Genomic DNA, 16482 nt, shown 5'->3' with positions numbered 1-16482 from the left:
TCAGATTTTGCAATATCTAACTGAGATGCTGGACAAAGGCCTATCCTTCTCATCAATTAAGATCCATGCCTCTGCCATTTCAGCTCATTACAATACGGACCCACCTATTTTTTTCTCATCCACTGCTAGACAGTTTCTCAGAGGGGCCAAAAACATAAGACCTCCAAGGAGAGCTCCAATACCTACATGGGACCTCAATTTTGTCTTGGAAAAACTCACACTGCCTCCTTTTGAGCCTGCCAATACAGCAGTGATAAAATACTTGTCATGGAAAACCGCTCTTCTCCTAGCAATAACTTCAGCAAGAAGAGTCTCAGAGTTACAGGCAGTAATGGCTGTGGAACCTTTTATTATTTTCCATCAGGACAGGGTTTCTCTAAGGACAAACCTGACATTTATGCCTAAGGTAGTGTCCAGCATGGCTATAAACCAAACCATACATTTGCCTACCTTTTATCCAAACCCACAGAATAAGGGGGGGAGACTTCTGCATACTTTGGACATAGACAGCTACGCTTTTACTTGAACAAGACTAAAGCCTTCAGAAAGACTGAGCAACTCTTAGTGGCATATGCTGCAGGTTCCCAAGGAAAAGCCATTTCAAAGCAGACTATTTCAAAATGGATAGGCCACTGCATTAGTTTCTGCTATTCACAACATGGCAAATCAGTGCCCATGGGCATTAGGCCACATTCTACCAGAGCAGCAGCCACTTCAGCAGCCTTCCTCAGAGAAGTACCAATGAAGGATATTTTGGAGGCTGCAACATGGACTTCAGTGCACACTTTTACAAAGCACTACCATTTACCTCTCTACTCTAAATCCAGAGCAGGCTTTGCCACTGCAGTTCTGCAGGGCCTCATAGCCACTCCAAACTCTATTTAGGCCCAGCCGCCCAACCTCAGCTTTGGAATTCAACCCAAGTGTAATGACTGCAACAGTGAAACATGATGAACATAGTACAGTTGTGTACCTACCATAAATGTAGATGTTCGAGTGTATTCACTGTTGCAGTCTGGGTTACCCTCCCACCATCCCCCTTTTTCTTTGCTGGGACTTATCTGTACCTATCTATTCTATACAACCTATGTGGTGTATTTACTTGTAGATGAAGGTTATGTGCATGCTTTTTTATGATCATAATTTTTACAGCGTACCCTTTTGGGGGCACCTGCAGGATAACCCAAGTGTAATGACTGCAACAGTGAATACACTCGAACATCTACATTTATGGTGGGTACACAACTGTACTTTATGGTAAGCCTCTTGCTAATGCCTTTGCTTTTGAAAGGGGACCAGCATGCAGGAATTTTTTTCATGCACTTTCTTCTTTGCATTGAAACTGTGTACTGTTTTGGCATACTAATAGAACAAGTGAGGCTTTTTTTTTTAGCCCAGGTATTGACATTTACTTGTTCTTCTTCGTTCTTGTGATGGTTTGCTTAACTTTGCATATAGTTCAGAATTACTGAGAATTAGAAATGGCTGCCTGCATCTGTACATTTTGGGTGATGTTGACAGGAGTACCTTATGACGATTGGCAAGTACGTCTTCCCCAAAGTGCTGACAACTGGCAGTGGTGAATAGTGCATGACCTTCAGACAAAGATCCTATAAAATACCCTTTTACAGTACATTTTTGTGTAACGTGTGTGGTCTGTTATTAAGAAGTATGTTGTATCATTATTGTTTTCAGTTATTTCTCTGGCTAAGGCTTTTAATCTTTTTTTGAGCTCAGAGGAACATTTTCTGATTCTTTTGTTTTATTCTAGCCAAGGACTGCATAAAGCCATATATCAGGGCAGTAATGCAAGAACTGCTGCATATAATTCGAGAAATGGAGAATGATGACCTCATCTCTGTCATCCAGAGAATGATACACGAGTACAATCAGGAAATGACTGCTATTGCAGTTGACTTAACTCAACATCTGGTAAGTGTTTTTGAGGAAATTGTTTTCATTTTAATAATGTATCCTGCTTTATAAATAAGAAAAATACATTTCTGCAGAATTATTTTTGCAGCTGGCTTGTTAATTCCATCATTTCTAAGAAAATAATGCTCTTGACTTGATCTTGTTTATCTTCCAGTACTGCTGGGACATGAGTAACCTGCGGTGGTGGTGCTGCGGTAGCGTTGTCGCCTCACAGTAAGACGCTGTCCGGTTCGATTCTCAGCTAGAGCGTCTTCTGCGTGGAGACATGCGTGAATGGGCGTACCTTTGTGGAAGGTTGTGCGCCAGGCCTGGCAAGCCGGTACGTAAAAATCCACTGCCAATTATTAGCGAACCGGAGTTCTGCTGTGGCGACCCCCTAACCGGGAAAAGCCGAAAGACACAAACAAACTGCTGGGACGAGTGCTAGTTCACACTCACCTTGGCACTGATACAGACTTTCCCTGGCTTTAATTTGTCCTCCTTAACCTTATTATCTTCTGCACCACCATCTCATTATAATGGCATCAAGCTTTTTTTTCTGTGGAGGTTGATATAGGTGATATAGGTGTATTCTGTTCACTTTTGGGTATTTGGATCTACATTTTTAGATTTCTTCTCTGGGTGTGGTTTCTTGACTTTTGGGTGAAGTTTTTTGCTTATTTTTCAAAATGGTTTGCAAGGTTTTCAGCCCCCCCCCCCCCCCGTCAGTTTGGTACAGGTTTTCTGAACACACTATGCGGTCGTGCGTGTTTGTGTGTATTTCTACTGCCAATGTGTATTATTCAAGAAACTTTTTTTTTATCTTTTTACTAGTTTTGTTACTTTAGAAAATAGAAAAGGCAGGGCTAAATAAGTGTGTCGTTTTGGACACAAACCAGTTCTACATGATAATTAGTCCAATTGTACATTGTATTTAGGTGCTTCCCATTAAAGTGAAACTATGACTTTATGTGAAAAGGTTGATAAATACACATTGTTGGATCTTGGGAGTAAATTGATTTTAAAATGGCTGATTCCCTGTGATGGGACTCAAGAGCCCATCCACCTGCTTTAAACTTTCTCAAGAGGAATAAAGACAAATCCATGAGCAAAACAAATTGAAGGCTTTTAAAAGTAAAGAACAGTCTAGCTGTAAAGGGTCTATATCAGAACATCGAAGTTTTAAAACTTCGAATGTTCTAATATCGACCCCTATTCAGCGAACGCTAAAATCAGCGAAGCTGCAGAACACCAAATTCTTTCCTAGGGAAAGAATTTGGTTGGCCGGTTCTGTGGCTTCGCTATTTTAAGCGCTGTGGTGGAAAGTTACAGGTCAGGTTCCGATAAGTGTGCGATTGTGTGTATGTTAGAGTTAGGGCTCGGGTTAGGTGAGTTAGGGTTAGGGCGCGGGTTAGATGAGTGTGCGATAGTGACGGACCTTAGGGTTAGGGTTTGGGTTAAGGTAAGTGGATAGATAGTAGTGTATGTGCAGTTTAGTGTAGGGTTAGATGTAGGATTTTAAGTGTGTGTGTGTGTGTGGATTGATGTTTTTTTTGGTGTGCTTGTGTTTTGTGTATGTGTTTCGGAATAGCAAATTTTTTCCTTGGGAAAAAATTTGCTGTTCTGAATGTTCGATATTTTGTGGTTTAGATATTTTAGGTTCAATGAAATAGCGTTCGCTATTTTCATCTTTCAAAAGTGTTATACAAACGTACTGTAAATAATAGTTGTCTCCCCATTCTCCCACTAGCTTCCTCTTGGGGTGGACAGGGATTCTTCAGTCAGTTCTGGTTTGTCCAAATTATCCATGAAAGTATTTGATAGTTTGCATCTTTCAGGCCCAAGGTCAAGTTCATATGCTACAATTTTTTTTTCCCCTGATGATGTTCCTGTCTTGGGATGCTCATTCCAGGCCATCTTCTGCTAGGTCTGTTTCTTCCTGTAGGTCTGCCATTTCCTCTGATTCCCAAGTTTCTGAAAAAAAAACATAGGTGATGAAGGCCGGGATCAGTGGTTATTCTCATACTCCCATTTTGGCCTAGACAAATGTGGTTTTCTTTTGGCCTTGCTTCATGGAGAAGCCTCTCAGGTTGTAAGTCTCCATACCTCTCAACTGTTTAGATTTTTGCAGAATGTCTAGAGTTTTTGCTCATATTTTTGGTCTGTTCCTCATAAAATTTGTGGTTTTCTGGCTAATCACTGATAAATGAAGTTACCAAATAATGACAGACATTTATCCTTCCGAAAATGGATGTTAATTCAAAATGTGTTATTCTAGCAGCTGTCTTAGCTTATAAGAGCACTGTTTAAAATCTTTCCCTATTTTTAGGCATTTGTTCCATCCATTATTTTGGCCCTGTCAAGATTTCTTGCACTAAGAAGCTGAGAGGTATGTAAATCTCTAAGAAACTTCTTTTGCATCTGTCCTGCATCCTCACCCTGCCCCTCTCACCTTCATGTGAACTGCTTCTCATCTCCTGTTCCACTGATGGTCAGTTTGCCCTGACTGGGTGGTCCATAGCCTTGTTTCTGTCCATAAGCCTAACATCAGATAAATGCACAAGAACAAATGGACATGTTTTATGTTGTGGGCATTGGGTTCAGATCCCAGTGGCCCTGGATTACCTCTGACACATTTTATTGTGGGGTTGAGAATTTTGTCTAATAAGGTCCAAGTTACAGTCCTCTCAAACTTTCCACTTAGGTTGACCGAATTCACCATCATTTTGTCTTAAGACCTTCTTTAGTCCTCCAGTTATTGAATCCATTCCACTATGGGATTTGAACTTCATGCTAGAGTAGTTGACTCAGCTCCTTTTAAATCGGCCTCTAGGATATATTTGAACTACTGTAACTATTACATCCACTAAACCACATATCTGAGCTTTAGGCCATGTATGTCAACTTACCAAATCTTGTTTTTAATAAAGATAGTCATACTGTGAAATGATGCATCATTCAGTCTTTGTGTATTTTTTCAAATCATTTTACTAAGGGAGAATGTCAGCTTTATTGTCTTGATGCTCATAGAGTGATAAGAATGGTCTTGTGTTCACCGTACAAAGAATCTTAGGATGCATCCCCAGCTGTTTATGTCTTTGCTGCTGGCAAAGTGGGAAAAAAAGTTTATAAAGTGAAGTGGTCTAGATGTTTGACTATTAGATTTGTGTATATAAAACACGGGAAGTCTGTAGTAGGGCTCAGTCTTTGAGAGTAGTAGCAACAGCTCAGTTTTTTGTGTGTAATGCATCTGCAAATATTTCTGCAACTGCTATGTTGGCTTTTCTATGAACCTTTATGAACTCTTACAGTCTGGATGAAATCTTCAACTTTGTTGGAGCATTTGGGGTTGCCATTATCTGAGGCATTATTTTCTGAGATCACCCATGTTGGTTACTGGGGTCTAGCAGTGGTGGAATATGAACCATGGCTGTATAAGGCTGTATAAATCTATCATGGTAAGTATGTAACTTCATTTTTCAAATAGTAAAATGAAGCTGTAGGTGTAACTTAAAGTCCAGTGTCCTAGTTATGTAATTATTTATTTACAATTACATTGTAGTCATTGAGTAAATGAATGTTAATGGGAACTGCTTTCAAGTGATGGAAAAAATATTGGAACATTGACAGCTAAGTTGTATTCATGTTTAGTTGAATTGATCATGCCCGTAGTTTATGAAGGACCGCAAAAAATAATTTTTGTGTGTGTGGTTCAAGTTCCTTGTATTGAAGGTGGTCATTGTAACAGCAAGCATAGCATATATATTAAATAAAAGATTGAAAACCCAGGAGAAGAGTGAATCTTGAAGATTACTCTTTTCCTTTAAACTTCTTTAATGCAGGGGGAACCCCCCATCCCCTCCAAAGTTTTTGTACAAGAGCTCTGAGATTACCATACGTTGGAGGAAAGGAAATGTTATAAGAAAAGGCTAGCTTGGGCTTTGTATATGTAAGTTTGTTTTTTGGCCATTCAGTTGCCATGTTTCTGGCCTCTCTGTAGCGGGTCCTGACATTTCAAATGGTTACCATGTTATTGTCCAGTGCTGCTGTATTGATTCCAAATGTTCTTTTGCCCTCCTTTGTATTTGCATGTGTCATACTGTTTAGGCCAGTGCTGTTTTCATGCAGGCATTATTAGTAATGTTTGGTGGCATGTGACTGCCATATAAGTAACGTAAGTGAGTTCTCACCTCTTTGAAACCTTTAATCACTTGATTATGTTTACTGGCTCGTAAGTGCATTGTATCAGTCTTTAGGCCAACAATTCATAACTAGTTACAGTTTTCTGTAAGGTTAGTGAGTTCCTCACTGCATCCCTGTGGAAGGCAGATTGATCCAGAAGATTTTCATTTACAATGATTATTTTGTTTGTGTGAAAGTCATGATTCAGGAGCTATGAGCACTGCAAGATGTTTGGTTGGGCTGCTAACTTTAATGAAGACTTGACGCTTTTAATACTCTTGGGTAACTGAGGAAAGAATTGCTTAAAATGGAAAAGCAGTTTAAATCCTACTTGTGAAGAAAATGGGGAGACTCACAAAGGGTTCTGATCTGCCATTCATTTATCCATTTTCTAAACCACTGGTCCTTGTGAGTGTTGCTTTGGTGGTAAGCAAAAGGAGCACACCAAGATACCCTCCATTCAGAGTCCCCAACTCATCCTGCAGTTCACATATTCCCAAGCAAGCTGAGAGGGATTCTCTGTCACATCCTAAGTGTACCCTGGATGAACCTTGCAGTGGGCTGTGTTTGATAGAATTCTCACAACTTTGCCCATACCAACTGACTCCTGTCAACACAAAGGTGACTGAATTTCAGAATCTTTCTGGAGTACCAAGTTCCTTTCTGTGTTATAAAGAAAGAGCTTAGCAGTTCTTCAAGAGGGACTTCATTTCTTTCACTTGCATATTTGATCTTACTTTTCAGTTAGTGCAAGTACAGAAAATTCTTGAACATAGTTGGTGAAGCAGTGACTTATTTTTAAAATGGAGGAGCTCAGCATGCTGGGTCTTGGCTTTTCACTTCAATGTAACATTTCAGTGCAGAGCTTGCAGTGCTACCGCTGCTGCTGTCCTTTGCTTGTCAACTTCTGTTTCAACTAAAGTATTATTATAGTGCTTATTTTGTAAGCACTATTACAATCATCACAGTGAAGCAATGAAAAAAGTATACAGAAATTGAAGAATAAAGCATATAGTGCAGGACTGTTAATAGGGTTGACACTTTGAATGCAAAATAGATATATGGCATAATATATGACATAAAACAGTGAGTAAGAAATTTGAAAGCTGATGTAGTGGCACTGACTGCAATAATAAATTCAAGCTCACTGTATTTAAAAATGAAGCTGGCCTAATATTCGAACAAACTCTGGAAATTGTAGTAACCTTCAGTGAAATTCAGGTACTGTTTAGCACCAAACAATCCAAGTCCTAATGCTTATACAAATAGCAACAGAATCCAACATTACAGGGCAGCAAGTCCAATGAGCTATAAAGCAGCCCATTATTGCCGAGCTGAACACAGTTAAGCAATCTGCCATTAAGTGCCAATGAAATGATGTAGGCAGAGTGATGCAAACTCAGGTTAAATTCAAACAAAACAAGTCTTGTAAAATCTTGAAAAGTCTTGTACAAATGTATAGTACTCATCCAAACAAAATAGCAAAAATTAAGAACGGCCAGATTTTACAAGGTGCTGGCTTAAGCCAAGTTCTTACAAAAGAATCCTGTTTCATATTCTGTCATTATTTCCATTGAAAAAGCTTCTAAATTCTTGTCTTCTTCTAATGTTTTGTTTACAGCTAAATATAGATAGGGCAAACAGTATATACTTGTGCCACTTTAGGTTTTAGAGCTATTAATTACCAAACCCATATGGTTAGGTACTGCTTGTCTATGCTAGGTAGCATGGGAAAGGTACTCTCTGCTTTGATTATTCAGAAGCTAAGTGTTACACACTTTTTGTACTTAATTCTGCCTCCCAAGCAGCTAGACTTTCTATTAGGTGTATTGATGATGCGGGAAATGCCTCTTCTAGGGCTGCAGCCACGAATTCAGTTCTTTGTAGATTATTGTGGTTTAGACTTCAGTCTTTGCCTGAAGACGTTGAGGCTAAGTTGGTTGATTTTCCTTTTGATATACAGCAGCTGCAGAGTGTTTCAAAACTGTGTATAGAAAGGCAAGGTCATACATAACGTAAAAACAAAATTTTCCTTCTTGTTTTTCAAAATTTTAAGGGATTTATCCTTTTAAGGCTGATGCTTTTCTTTGCAAGGATTTGAAATCTTCGCAGAAGGGTAAGAGACCTCAGAGAAGGGGTTTTGGGAAAAGTCTCAACAGAGTTCCCAAGCTTCTAAGCCTTCCTTTCCATACAAATCATGTGCCTTGTGACTGTCATTTCTTCAAAATTCAGCCCACAATGTCCTGTCTCAATTTTCTTTAACTCAAAATCATTGCTTGCCTCTGTAAGTTTGGGAGATGATTATCTCTGACATATGGATTCTATCTGTTATTCAGGGAGGATACAGAATGTCTTGGAATGATTTCCCTCATTCTTCAGGATTTCCTCAGCCACCAGATTAGTATTAGGCTGCCTCTTGTTCCAGAGCGTTTTTCTCAAGGCACCATAACAGTGATTTCTCCTCACTTATGGAAAATGGGTTTTTACTGGAGAATGTTTTGGTTCCCAGAAAATAGGCAACTTGGAGACGTATTTTAGATCTTTCCTTTCCCAACACTTTTCTGAAGGTACCAAGTTTCAAGATATTGATCATTCAATCTTAACTTTTCATGATTTTTCCACAGGCTTTCTTGGTGATTTTGAATCCTGTCATTGCATTTTGGAGTCTTTGATCTGTTCAGGTTTTTCCTTATCTAGATAATAATCTCTCCCAGGCTCCTACCCAACAGTATTTCTTTTACTCATTTGCATGTTCTGACCAGTCTAGGGTTCACACTGAACTTGGGGAAGTCTTGTGTAATTCCATTTCAGTATTGAGTTTTCCTGGGTGACAGAATCAACACCATGTTAATGACAATTTTTCTTACAGAAGACAAGCTTCCTTTCCTGACAGATTACATTTAGATTCTTTTTTCTTTGGATATGACCACTGCAAGCGAAACTCCTAAAGCTCTAGGTTACATGGCATCAGTGATCCCTATGATTTCTTATAGGTTCATAGGTGTATACTAGGATAACGACTACTAGGACCCTTGTAAGCCTAGCCGTGCAACATAAATGTGACCCACAAATTTGATTTATATAGGGGGTGATTTACTGACTGCCGTTGCCCATCAGAGACATAGGCACCAGACCAGGGGTGAATTTCTGATTACTCATACTTTGGTCCAAGTTGTGATTCAATAGAGATAGGGAGGATTGGTTTCACATGGATAGGGAGCCTGTTCCAGAGGATGAGAATTTTCCGAGGTACGTAAATGTTTCTCTGACATGTCCTCTTTATGTCGCAAGCAAAATGTAGGGCTTTTACTTGAGGGTTTTGAAAATGTGCAAAAGGTTCAGCAAAAAATTGTCCAGGGATATCTTGTATGCCAGGCAAAGATTACCTCTCAAAAGTCTGTTTGATATAGGAGACAGGGCTTTGAGGTGATCAGTGTAAGACATTGTGTTTACTCCCTGTATTCTTTTTGTAAGGAACCTTTATAGACATTCTGTTTGCTGCATGTGTCTGGTAAGATGCATACCACAGGGGAATTATACTCTATGGTGAGTCTGCTGAGGTGTGAGTACAGTGGTATGATGACCTGTCTGCACCTAGATGCAGTCTCCCCTTGCTTACAAGCTGAGCAATGTAAAAGGATTTCTTACTATCTTGGAGACATGTTGGTCGAAGGCTAGGTTATTATCTACATGAGTTCCCAGATCCCTGACTAGTGAATCATCTTTTAGGGGTATTTTTATTGATGATGCCGTTACCCGGGCTGGCTGACTTCCCAAAAGGTACTATAATGGATTTATTGGTATTGAGTTTTAAGCCATGAGTTTGTCACCAAGTGTTTGTCTGTGTTAGACCTTTCTGAAGGGTGTTCCTGTCTTGGGCGGATTCAGTGACTGATGCCAGTTTGCAGTCATCTGTGAACTTTGTTAACCAGAGGCCTTTGACATTGGCTTTGATGTCTGAAAACCTCCTGGAGCCTATCAGTGAGCCAATTAGCTATCCAGCATGTTATAAAGGGGTATATACCTAGTTTTGTAAATTTGTTGACAATGCCCTGGTGGAGTGTTGTAGCAAATGATTTGCCAGATCTAGGTAGGCAGTAGGCATCATTTCCCTTCATCTATTGCCTTTGTGACCTTTTCAAAAAAGTCCACCAGATTCATGACCCTCCTTTGACAAGGCTAAACTGGGATGTATCAAGTGTCTGGAGGTCTCCTATGTCCGTGTTGACAGTTTTGATGATAATTCTTTCAAATGCTTTGCAAATAAGATGAGTCAGGCTAATGGGTTTGTAGTTTCCAGTTTCTGTTGAAGGTTCTCCGTTATGAAGGGGGATGACCATCACAGTCTTCCAGTCATGTGGCACAAAGCCTATTTTAAGACTATAGTTAATGACTCTAGGGGTCCTGATAAACTATATTTTAGATTGTTCCAGAGGCGTCCTGGGGTATTATTGGAGCACATTGAGACTGTGTTCTTGGCTTTAGCAAGTGCAGCCAGTACGTGCTTCCCTAGTTATAGTTGGAAGGTTATGTTTGAGAGTATTCTTTGGGTGATTTTCGGAAGTGAGAGGGGAATAAAGTTGGAACAAAATTTGTCTGCTAACAGGTTTGCTATATTGCCAGGCTCAGTGAATGTGGTTTCATTAACCACCAGTTCATTACATTGCCGTGTGCTGCCCATGAGGTTTCTGACATAGCTGAAGAAGGTCTTTCACCTGGGAGGCTATCTTAATCTCAACATTGGCTTTGCTTGACCTAATTGGATGTCTCAGTTGCCTATTTAGTTTGATGAGAGAGTTTTTATCTTTATGGGAATTACCCATCTTGATTTTTGCTATAATTTTTTTTATTTTTGTTGTATATCCTGTTTAACTTGAGATGCCACCAGGGTGTCTTGTTTCTGGATCTAGTCGTGGTTTTGCTTCTGATAGGTGTAGCAGCCTCTGTGCAGCCATTAACATGGTTGTACAGAGCTTCTTAGGATAGGCTGCTGTGCTCTCGAGGTTTGGAGGGCCATTGAGTTTTGAAAAAACATCACTTAACTCGTTCAATCCAAAGGAGCTCAGTGGAGCTCAGGAAGTTTGCACTGTTTTTCCAATGGGCAGAGCCTAAGCCTTTTGACAGAATCAGATTATGCCCTCACATTTCAAACAATGTTCATATCTTTGGAACAAAAGTGTTTATGAAAGAAGTGTGAATGGCAAACTCTTCAGCACAAACTATTTTTTATTGTGGTAATGTTCTTTAGGTTCTAGGTCTTAAACCAAATTTTATGTCACAGTAAACACTGTAACTACTACATTTGTAACATTTTGTAAACAACTTACAATATCTCAGCAACCATCCACGTTACCCACATACTGTCAAGCAGCATCTTACTCTGTGTTACTTGGTTGTTGAGATATTTAGAAAAATGTGAAAATTATATCTATATAAATTAATATAAAAACAAGAGTTGATATCTATTCAAATATTAATTCACTTGAATTTGCCATTGTGTAAGCTTTAAGATGAAATCCTTTAAAACCTTGTACATAGCACGGTTTAGGAATTATTGATGCAGATATGAACAAGCGATATTTGACACCTAGAGGCATCAGTAGGAGTTAACTGCAGATGCACCTGGAGGCATCACTCGTATGTAACAAGTTAATAAAAGGTAATTTGCCTTGGAATAGTTCCCATTACTGGATTTAATGGAACTATTTTGATTTTGGAGGAGGCAGCTTTGTGGTCGGACCTTACCAGAGAGGAAGAGACATTCTCCCATATTTGTGAACACGTGGTCCAGTAAGTTGGGGCCTCTTGTGGATGTATTCACTATTTGCTAAAGGGTTTTGTATTTACGAAGTCAATAAATCTCTTTGCCTGTAAAACTGAGGCTGTTTAGGATCCCTCATCTATTGAGGGTGATTAAAGTCTCCCATCAGCAGGGTGTTAGGTTGGATGGTAAGTGTAGGCCCAAACATACATTGTGAACTTTTTGGGACATGGAGGGTGACTTACAGTTGGCTAGGATATGGTATGGGATTTTGTGTGTGGTGATCTGTACATTGAGGAACTCCAGCACATTGTCCTGTCTGACCACCAAAGAGATATGCTTGTTATTGAAGTATATCGAGACATCTCCACCTTTAGCCCTTGTCTGTTCACCTACTGGTCTAAAAGTGTGGAAGGCACTAAAACCTTGCACTGCTGAGATGCTAGATGCCACCTTAAACCATGTTTCAGTAACTGTGCAGATGCTTGTATTCTTGAGTTTGAGGAGGACTTGGAGGGAGTGTAGTTTATTTAAGCTCCTAGCATTGAACGTAACCCCTTGAGGTTTCAGTTGAGTCGATTTTGCTGTATTGGTAGGTTTGTCAATTTTGCTTTGCTTAAAAAGGTACGATGATGGTGGATAAAGTTTTCTTATGCCAGACTTCATATGAGAAATATACAGTGATAGCTGAAGTCTGTTTGGACTCAGCATTGCCATCCGTTAACCTCCTAAATTTCTCTTCTGCCCTTTATTAAGAAGGAATTTTCATGGTGGGTCACCCAGGTTTTACTTATTCTAGGAGTGCCTCTTCTGGTTCCTTCCTCTTGCCATGATCTGTTCACAGATGCATCTGATCTGGTGTAGAATGCTTATTCCAAGGACATCAGGGATCAAAGAATATTGTCCCACAAGGAAAGAACAGACCACATCAGTGTAAAGGAGATGAAGGCACTTATTTTAGCTTTTCAGTCTATACATCACCTCTGGACCCAGGTCCTGTTTGGGTCTTCCAGACAGCACCACAGTTATGTGGTGATGTCCTTCAAGGATGCATCTGCAGTCATAACATATGGGTTGTCCTGCCTCAGGCAGCTCTTCAGTCGGCCGGATTCCAAAGTCTGGGTCTGGCCTCGGCTGATGTCGCACTTTCCTCGACGTCAGAGCGCCTGGGGTATAAAAGCATCAGCCGACGCCATTTTCCTCAGTCTTTCTTGCCGCGTGGTGCCTGAAGCAGAAGCAGTTTGCAAGTGCCGGTCGGCCAGCTCCTGTGATTTAGCTACCGAAGACTTCGAAAAAGCTAAGTACCCCGTTGGGGACTCTTTCTTGCCTCAGCCGATGTCAGATAAAGTAAATAATTGTTTAACTTGTGGGAAACAAATGCCTCATAAGGATTTCCACTCTTACTGCCTCCCTTGCTTAGGCCCAGACCACGACGTCTCAGCCTGCGCTGCCTGTGCTTCCTTCAACCGACGAACTCTTAGACGTCGGTTGGAGTTTGCAGAGGAATTTTTTGGGGCTAATTTTGCGTACAAGATGCCATCGGAGACTCCGACTTCGCATGTGGTTAAAAAACGGAAGGACAAGGACCAACCCTCGCGGCCCGCGGTTTCGGCTGAAACCACGGTCAGGCCTACCGCGAGTGTCTCGGTTTCGGCTGAAACCAAGTCCTCGGTGCTTCCTGTTACCGAATCCACTCAACTGATTACCTCGGCCCCGGAGGCTCCGGCCGAGTCGGTTATTGAATTACCTACTGAAACCGGTGTCCAGGACATGTCCGACACCATTCCTTTAGACAAGTCTACTCCTGCACGTGGTGCAGCCAGACCCCCCTGCATCCATGTCCATTAAGGCCTTTTCTAGGGCTAAAGCTGCCAAACTTGCTAAAGCTTTGCCTCCCAAGACTACCTCTCAGAGGCCTTCTACTGACTCTCAGATTCTCAGCCTAGCAGAGGATCTTATCTCTTTAATTAGAGGTTCTCAACCTCACCCGGACAGGGCTCTCTTCCACCACCAGACAAAAGGCACAGGGTTGAGCCCTCTGACCCCCACTCTTCAGATGAGTCTACGGATGGATCTGTGTTGTCAGACCACCAGCAGGAGGCTTATTCGGCCTACGAGGATTCTGATGCTGAAGAATCTATTCCTTCGGCCTCCCCTCCTGAAGAGTTTTCTTTTGGTGAGACACTGCACTCTATGAGAGAACATTTTCAATGGCAGGGCCAGGAATTTTCTGATTCTAGAAAGAGATTAAGGACCTTTTTACATTTACCTCAGCATAGGCCTTTAGCTATACCTCCTGTTTTGAATGTTATTGATGATGTGTACTCTGATGCTAGTACAGCCTCTGATTCTCTCCCTCCAGCTCCTGCCAAACCTGATAGGGTACTACAGGGTCCCGGATTCTCATCTACACCTGTACAAGGCCCACACTGCAGACCCAGAAACTATTTCCCAGGGCCCAAAAGGGGTTGCAGCTGCCACTGCTAAAAATCCTCTACCTTCTGAAAGGGAGTCTAGAGCTTTAGAGAGATGGGGAAAGAAAGTTTATACTTCTGCAACTCTTTCCATGAGGGCATTAAATTGTCAATTACATATGATTCAGTACCAAGAGTATTTGTTAGATGAATTGTATAAGAAGCTTTACTCCTCTGAACCCCTTGACCGTAAATCACTTCAGGATCTGGTACATAACTCACAGCAGATTAGCAACCATTTTTTGCAGTGTGGTTATGATGCACTGGAAGCTTCATGTAGGTCAGCTATGACAGGGGCAGTTATACGTAGGCATGCCTGGTTGAAGGAACAATCTCTACCGGACCATGTTAAAGCTAAGCTCCTGGATGCTCCAATGGAAAAACAAAAATTATTTGGTTCCACGGCTCAGGAGGTCTTAAAGAAGTTTGAAGAAAAGGCAAAATCTGTGCAAACAGTCAAGGACTTTTTTGCAGGTACAACCACCGAGATTCAGCAGAAATTGGCCTACTAAGAATTGGTCCTTTCCGGACTCGGACAGATCCCAGAGAGGCAGGAACAGGCGTGCCAGAGGTAGAGGGCAAGCTAGAGGCTCCTACAGAGGCCATCAGTGGCAGCCTCCCAACCAGAGAGGTAGTGCAGGGACAACAACAACTGCTACACCAGGACAGACTCAATGACTTTATTTTGACTCCGCCGATCAGGGCTCAATTAGAAGCACCATTGGGCGGAAAGCTTTCTTTATTTTCAAAAAATTGGCATTACATTACAAGGGACTCATGGACACTGCAAATAATAGACAAAGGATACAGGTTCCATTTCCACACATTGCCAGAAAGAAAAGGAATGCCAGACCTGCCACCAAATCAGAGGGCAGAGGCTTTGAAGCAAATCACCAAATTGATACAAATGAAAGCCATAGAAAAGGTACCTCTTTCAGAACAAGGCCAAGGATTTTATTCCAGATTATTCCTTGTTCCAAGAAAAGAAAATCAATGGAGGCCTATTCTCGACCTGTCCGCACTGAATACTTACCTCATTGTGCCAAAATTCAAGATGCTGACCCTACAGCAGCTTCTTCCCATGGTGGGCAAGGAGTCTTGGCTGGTGACTCTAGATCTCAAGGAGGCATACCTGCATGTCCCTATTCGACAAAGTTGCAGAAGACACCTCAGATTTCTTGCAGGATCAGAGCATTATCAATTCTCAGCATTGCCCTTTGGCTTATCTGCTGCGCCCAGAGTATTCACGAAATGCCTGGCATCAGTAATTGCACACTGCAGACTTCAGGGGATTCAAATCTACCCATATCTGGACGACTGCCTTATACAAGCGGACAACAAGGAAAATTTGTTAAAGGACTTGGACTATGCCATCCACCTATTACAGGCCTTGGGATACACAGTCAACATCCAAAAATCAAGACTTGTTCCATCCCAAAGAATAACCTTTTTGGGTGCATATCTAGACACAACCACCCCTGCAGGCCCTAGGTTACATGGCATCCTGCATAATTCTAATTCCACAAGCCAGGCTGCATATGAGAAAATTGCAATGGTACCTAAGGAGTGTATGGACTCAGCACAGTCACAGCTTAGAAACTTTGATCCCACTCATCCCTTGTCTTCAAAAGGAATTTCTGTAGTGGGCTCACGCCTGCCAGTCCAACAGAGGGTTGCCTTTCAACAAACCAAAAGCAAACCAAACCATCACCACGGACACTTCAGACCGAGGTTGGGGAGCACACATGGAGGACAAATGTATCCAAGGGCTATGGTCTCAAGGACAGCTGCGCATGCACATAAACCAAAAGGAAATGCTGGCAGTGATACACGCAATCGAGGCCTTCAAACCTTTCCTTCATCAGGGCCACCTGCTAATAAGGACAGACAACACCACAGTTATGTGGTACATAAACAAGCAAGGAGGCACGCATTCCTACCCTCTATGCAGACTGGCCATGAATCTATGGGAACTTTGCTTGAAACTCAATATACAACTACAGTCCCAGTTCATGCCAGGGAAAGACAATACTCTGGCAGACAGCTTAAGCAGAACTACAATGGATGCACACGAATGGATGCTGCACCCAGACATCTTCTTACTCATAACACAATCATGGGGGAGGCCGGAGATAGATCTGTTCGCCTCAC

General features: G+C 41.4%; 1 protein-coding gene across 1 annotated transcript in view; it reads left to right on the top strand.

Moving 5' to 3' along the window:
- The window catches only part of IPO8 (importin 8), a 3293983-nt gene that overhangs the window by 1979682 nt on the left and 1297819 nt on the right, over window positions 1–16482 (top strand). The window contains exon 15 of the mRNA XM_044088203.1: window positions 1772–1932. Coding sequence (XP_043944138.1) covers window positions 1772–1932 — 161 coding nt within the window. The remainder of the gene's footprint in view (window positions 1–1771; window positions 1933–16482) is intronic.

The sequence above is a fragment of the Protopterus annectens genome, chromosome 11.part0 (assembly GCF_019279795.1).
Source record: "Protopterus annectens isolate FY-2018-M chromosome 11.part0, PAN1.0, whole genome shotgun sequence".
Classification (NCBI taxonomy): domain Eukaryota; kingdom Metazoa; phylum Chordata; order Ceratodontiformes; family Protopteridae; genus Protopterus; species Protopterus annectens.
This window is presented reverse-complemented; position numbering and strand designations above follow the sequence as displayed.